We start from the raw sequence: 7,017 nt of genomic DNA on the forward strand, positions 1-7,017 counted from the left end.
GAGGAAGGGGTGTCCCCCTATGAGGCATCCATGTGGTGAGGAAGAGGTGCCCCCCTACGTGGCATCCATGTGGTAAGGCGTGATTAGCTATGCAAAAAAGGGGCACCCATTTTCATGGGTGGCCACTACCCCTTGCCTATTGCCCGCCCAACATCATACAAAAGGATTTGAACCGGCGCTGACCAATCAATTGTCCCTCAGCCTAAACCACGTAGGCGTTATCACCTTCTTGCAATAAGTGTAGGAATTCTTATTCTTACGTTGGTGTGTGTAACCCATGCCTTTCCCATGCCTTTTCTTGCTTGGGTCAACATGGATGGTGTGTAACCGCCTTAAGCTTTTACACATTGGCCTTGCACTCAAGCTTGGGTGGGTGACAAGAGGCCAAGATGGGCTATCCATCAAGTTTGGGTAGTGGAGACATTTGCCAAATCAGCTCAAACTTGCGTGTAGGTGTGTAAGGCTGGGTTCACAATTCTTGCTTGACTGTCCTCCAAAAATGATGGGAAGGTTTGTCATCCTACTTGGACGAATAGAAAAGATGGGCTTTGACTCTGACCCCAAAAAATAGTGTTTGCCATGTGAAGGCTACCCACTCATTGGGCAATTGAATTTTTTTGCATGCGAACACCGCTGAGTGGGGATTGAACCTGCACGACCGGTCAAACTTTGGTGTATTTAAATGGCAGCCTCCTCCATAAAACTTCATCACAGGTTATGTGAACCGACACACCTGGTGGCCGTGCTCCGAAAGTGTCTCTTCGCCATGGCCAAGAAGTTCTTAGTGAAAGGCCCATGCGGTGGGAGGCTTTTCACGAAATGAAGATGGCGAGCGACAACGATTGCGAGCCATCTTCATTTCGCGGCAGCGGCTCGCCATCTTCATTTCGTGAAAAGCCGGCCATGGCGGGCTTTTCACGAATGTCGAGGTTTGGGGCTTGCTTTTGATAGGAGGCTCATCTTCAAGAGGACATGCCGATGTGCTGGTCCATTTTCCCAAGCAAGCGATGACATCATACGGTGCATGTTGTCCTGCAGCCAGCCATCGCCACGGACAGAGAAGGTGGTGTGAGCGCGGTCTAAGGGAAGAGAGCAAAAGGATGAGAAGGTTCAAGTTGCTTCCTCGTTCCCTAAACTCTCTCTTCTTTTCAAGTTCCATGTGGCCTTTCATTTTTCTTCCTACAAAGGTGCCTTTGAATTCCAAATTATTTTCTTCTTCTTCTTCTTCTTCTTCTTCATTATCTTCTTCTTCGTCGTCATCGTTCTTTTCACAAATGGGCAAGCTCATCCAGCCTGATTCATCCACTCTGCTCGTCGACCCTCAGCCCCCTTCATCATGGCTTCCTTCCCCCCCCCTTCCTCCCCCTCCCCTCTCCTCCCTCGTCTTCCTTCCCTCCCCCCCCCAAACAGATTGGTCTTCCGTCCCTGGCCTCCATCCCCCCCAGCTTCGCTCCCTCCAGAAACTCTCCTCCTCCGGTGTCTCCTGGAACCCCCCCCCCAAATCCTCCCCCCCCTCCGTCTTCACCCTCCACCACGGTGGCGACGTCGATGCCGATGGTAACTGCCTCTTCACTGCCTCGCTCAAGTCCATGGCCTTGCCCGACTCCCCCCGTGCCATCCGCTCCCGCACCGTCGACCGATTCCTGAGTGACTACCACGACGACGCGCTGCCCAAACTCGCCACGGATTGCGTCATCAAGCACCTCTACAGTCCGGATCTTGATTCTGGCTGGGGCGTGCATGTTGTCCAAGAGGTGAAGCTCTTGGCCAAGAAATCCGACCGCGAAGCTCTTGACTCAGCGATTCGGGAGCTTGTTCAATGCGGCGTCAGCAGGTAACGCGTCTGCCCTCGTAATTAAGATGCCCATCTCTGTTTTCTATCCCTCCCGTGCGTAGATCTGGGCTGGAAATCCGCTGTTGGCCATGAAACGTTCCTTCAAACTTCTCCCGTTCGCTCGCCCGTCGCTGACAAAGAGCCGAACTCTCCAAGATTTCCATTGGGCTTGTTGGAAGTTTCCTGTGGATTCTAGTTTAAAAGTCCCTCATATAAACCTTTCTGTCGTCCCAGGGAAGAAGCCGCAGAAACTGTATACAAGGAACGTTGCATAAGAGTTGACGATGGAGAGAGCTGGGCCAAGTATATGTCTGTGGCAGGTGATGCCTCGGATGAGCATGACATTATTACTCTTCTATACACCCAGGAGGGTTTGATAAGCGTCGATGATAACCGAGAAGGTCGGGCGGCTGCATTTGGTGATGACATCGCCATCGAGAGCCTTGCTTCGGAATACCACCGAGAGATTTTTGTGGTGCGTTTACTTTGATCTTTGCGGGTACCCAGTCGTGAAGTGATCATTTGAAGCTTCAATTTATTCAGGATCAATTTGCCATTCCCTTCCGAAGGATGACTCTGCTAGTTTCGCAGCTCCAGGCTCATGGAGCTGATGCTATGGTCGACGAAGAACATTGTGTTTTTTTTCTATCCCATCGTCCACGAGGAGACATCCTGCATCCCCCGGCTTTCCTATTCATGAAGGGCACTGGTATAGAAAATTTATTCTTCCAACACTCATGCCTGGTCACGTAACCGTGGAACATGGTACAATTTTCTTCCGGTAGAGGTTCTTCATGCATGTGTTGAATTCAAAGCATTTGGTGGCAGGTTGGTGCGGATCTGGTGCTGATCATTATGAGCCATTGATTGCACGTCCTGCACCCTCAATTTTGCCAGACAAAGCTGCTATAGCTTTGTGACACTCTGCTACCATCAATTTTGAGTATGAGAGATGTACTGCTCTTGGTTCTTCACACTTTCGAGCTAACCCAGAGCTGATGGCGGATTTTGTTTTTCTTGGTGGTGCCTGAACCTGGTTCTCCTGGTATTGCGGTGGGATCGAGGTGGAGGCTATTTATTTGGTTTCTAACGAGCTTGACAGGTGTACCAAAGGGCTGGATTTTCACATTTTTCATTGGAACCAGCTTCTAAGACTAGAATCATTACATTCTTTGTTACCAGATTTATTATGTAGAAGTATTCTTTGTATTGAGCAGAGTCTATTGGATTTTCACTCGGCAGAGAATTAAGGAGTGATTCAAGGAGTTGATTGTGGATCTAGATGCTTCCATGAGAGTGTACTTAGTTGACCCACTTTTGTGTATTGTATTCTATCAAACAGTCGAGCAGAGACAATTTATTGGAGTTTCTTATTTGGCATTTCATCCGGCTTTGTGATGTTTTATGACACAATAAAACCTATTTTTCTCCTTTTGAGTATGGTTTTTGGCTCTCTCGGAGCCTCTAGTTGTTATTATGCAACATTACTAGTGGTTGGCAGAAATGCAGCGATGGCTGGCAACCGTACTCTCAATGGTAAATCTCTTGTATGTCTGGGTGGTGCAAATGGTCGTCTTTGTATTTGTTCTTTTGAATATTTTGCTTGTTGTGATGATAGTGCTCACTAGGTGTGTTTACTTGTTGATTTATATACAAACACTTGGATGTTGGAGTTGTTTCTAGTCTAATAGCCTGGGACTTCAAGATGAATTATTTGATAGCCTCAAAGTGCAAAGGAAGACAAGGTTCCCCTCTATATTTAGTAGCCTCTTGGCCATGCCTTGTTTGGAGTTTAGGCCTTTTGTGGTTTGTGTTGTGTTGGAGCGTTTGCTTAGGCATGGCTTATCTTGTAGGCATTGCCCTCGATTAAGGTGGGTGTGTGGGTCGAGATTGCTTCTGTCGAGGCATGCCCCCTACTCCTCAATAGAACTCAGAAGCACAAGGGAGGCGTAGGGGGATTTCATGATAGGAGGTGGTGCTAGCTACAAAAGGCATCCATGACTAAAGGAGAGGGAGTGGTGATAAGAGTTGGAGTGGATTGTGAGGCCTCTGTGAGAAGAGGTGGAGATGTAGTAGTGAGAGGTGAAGCGATGGTGAGGCAACTATGGAAGATTGGAGGGCGAAGATGGGGACATGATGGAGAGGATTGAATATGGAAGAAATCATGCGAGGAGATGTGAAGAAAGCCTCCAACGCTTACATATGGGTGTGAAAGAGCTGCAATATCCTCGCAGCCTTGGGTCATCTGATGGTCTATGAAGTGGGTAGGTGGGTAGGAGTAGGAGCTAGTGAAGAGGAAGAAGAGGTGAACACCCCCACCCGAATGGAAGAGGATGGACCCAATGTGGGGAATGTTGAAAAGACGGGTTTGATCTAAAGACAATCTTGGAGGCGACACAATTGATATAGGCGTTGGACATGTCGATGGGCCTCTATGGCAAGGCTAGTGTGACATGTGGGTATGATTGATGAAATAGGGAATGTGACAGTTAGTATCTTGTATGTGAGAGGCAAAAGATGAGAGGAATGGCTTGTAATTGCAAACACTATAGAGAGGCAAAGTTGGATGGCATGGTCCAAAGGCAAGCCTAGAGAGGGGCCGAGGGCACACAATAGAGAGGCAGGTTGGATGTGGTAGTCGAGAGGCAAGGGTGAAGAGGGCACACAATAGAGAGGCGAGGGGCACTACAATAGTTGAGCTCATTTTTGACGTTTTTTTAAACATAAAATACATTAATTTTTTTTCAAACTTTGAAATCCATCGAAAAAAACATCTATTTTAGCATTGATATTAACGTTGCTATTTAACTCATAAGTTGATATACAAATTGTAGACACTAATAGAAATGGTAAATCGACGCGTAGGTTGTTTTTGACGCTTTTTTGAACGGTAATATCAACTTTGGGAACAATTTTTTTATGGTAGTATCGACGTTGGTAAAAGATCTCAGAGCTATTTTGATGTTGATTTTTGTGGCCATTATATTGTATTGTTTAGAATTGTTCATAACAAAATTGCCTTTTGTGGCCATTATATTGTATTGTTTAGAATTGTTCATAACAAAATTGCCTTACATTGTATGTGGTAAAATATTGATACTATATACAGGTTTGCACTGGCTTTGTATGTCCGTCAATAGGCACATGGGTAGAATGTAGTGCTAGTCATTGCTGCTCCCATCCTCGTCCTCATCCTCTCTACAATTTTCATTCCCACTGGTGCCCTCTCCACGCGCTACAACATCCTCCTAGCGAGCTTCTCTCAAGTATTCATCTCTGTCCTGTTCAACTAGCCGGAACACGATTTGCATATAACTTCTAAAAAGATAAATGTAATAAGGGCTTACATTGAGGAATGGTACAAACTCTCCTCTCTCCACAAGTAGGTTCATTAGAGCTTCCGTTTGTTATTGTATGCATACCTATACTCCTCATTAGAGCTTCCATTTGTTGTTGTATGCATACCTATACTCCTCATCCGTACATCCGTGGCCCATTTTCACAAACTAACATCATAAGAATACATGTTAGTTTTAGTGATTCACATGTTGCCCAAAATTACGCACTAGTAATTCCTTTTTAGCAATTTTCCAATCTTTCGAAGTAGGCTTGAATTCCCTAGCCGTAGCCTTCTTGCGGATTTGATATTTTTGCGATGAGTGCAGCACTTGGGCCATTTTATTTAGCATCCAGCGGTTATCAAACTCAAGCTCCTCAGATGGCACAGGAAACTCCGCCTTTAATGTATTAAGGATATAATACTTTTTCTTTTGTGCCTGTTTAGGTGGCTTGAGAGATGAAATGGACGCTGAGAGTGTTATCAAGAGCAAGCCCTGCGGCAACTTAAATTACTTGAGCACGGGCAGCGATAATCCGACAAAGGAAGGGTGACGTCGCTTCATGATCTAAGGAGTAGAGAGAACATCGTTAGTACTCACCAGTACATACACGACAGACGAAAAGGCAATTGTCCTATATCGCCCCCAATAGGCAACGGCAAAGAATCCTCCGATGAAGGGCACGACCAGCGTAACACGTACCCAGTTGTTTGTGTTCTTGATAGACGAGACTAAATCCTCGTGGAGAACCTTTGTTAAATACGTGATCAAGTTAGCCGCAATGCCGATGTACGCAATCAAAATCCATCACCACCCAAAGGATGGAAGCCCGTGCATTCGGTTTGTAACCCAAGCAACCCATTATTATTTCAAACTCTCTATCAACCTCATAGGGGAGGGTGGTGGAAGTTTGGGATTTGGCTCCACTCCCCTTAACGACATTGCCTGTACCAGAGCCCAATCGTCTACGTCAACGGTGGCTCTCTCTCTCTCCCTAGGCCCACCTTCGATGGTGCCTTGGGAGATCTATACAAAGGCCGGTGGACCTGACACTCGCTATCTCTCCTCGTCCCACTTGCGCAAAGTCTTTCCCTACTATTGGGATCTAGCTTTGGGAGCCTTCTCCATACTACTACCCAAGGTGCTACTATCATCCCAGGAGGGTCACTTTTCACCCTTACCACTTGATCCTCTGCTTGGCATCCTTCACGAAATGAAATGGGAGAGTTTATTTAAAATTTCAAGAGATTTTATTTAAACTTTAGAATGCATTCTATTTAGACACGCATTTTTCAGGGAAAGGGAGGATTCCCAAGAGCACAATAGTGAAGTCTCCATCCATTTCAGCACTGTGTTCTTGGGAATACTCACTCCTGCATGGATGCATACTAACTAAACTAAATAAACACACATTCATTTCGAAAGAAAAGAAAAGCCTTAGAAAGCATATAAGCTTGAAGCAAGAAGAGAGAAAGGGAGAAAGGGAAGAGAGAAAGGGAGAAAACACAAGAAAGGGAAAAGGGAAGGGAAAGGGAAGGGAAGGAAAGGGAAAGGGAAAGGGAAAGGGAAGGAAAGAGAAAGTGAAGGAAAGGGAAAGGAAAGAAAAACTTAAGAAAGCCAAAGAAAATCAACAGACTTGGTGGAAAGGGATGCGTGAAGGTGTGGTGGTTGTCCTTAGTTGTAGAGAGGTGCTTCCAAGCTGTGGAGGTCCTGACAAGCTATATATGATCAGTGAAGGATAGGAGAGAAGAATCAAAGCAACATGATTTGGGATTGGGTTTTAGTTCCTATAGCGTCGATATTAGCATCGATATTACCATCCCTGAAAGCGTCAAAAATTAAGTA

General features: G+C 45.9%; 1 protein-coding gene across 1 annotated transcript; it reads left to right on the forward strand.

The window, feature by feature from the left end:
• Positions 1 to 1,214: 1,214 nt before the first annotated feature.
• LOC147889056 (uncharacterized) lies at positions 1,215 to 3,239 on the forward strand. The gene is made up of 4 exons (XM_087392547.1): positions 1,215 to 1,834; positions 2,069 to 2,309; positions 2,426 to 2,543; positions 2,663 to 3,239. Exons 1-4 carry the CDS (start codon positions 1,275 to 1,277, stop codon positions 2,752 to 2,754), a joined length of 1,011 nt encoding a protein of 336 aa, XP_087248673.1. The 5' UTR covers positions 1,215 to 1,274; the 3' UTR covers positions 2,755 to 3,239.
• Positions 3,240 to 7,017: the final 3,778 nt, after the last annotated feature.

The sequence above is a fragment of the Dipteris shenzhenensis genome, chromosome 21 (assembly GCF_047967505.1).
Source record: "Dipteris shenzhenensis isolate YYH24624 ecotype China chromosome 21, Dip_SZ_1.0, whole genome shotgun sequence".
NCBI classification, from domain to species: Eukaryota; Viridiplantae; Streptophyta; class Polypodiopsida; order Gleicheniales; family Dipteridaceae; genus Dipteris; species Dipteris shenzhenensis.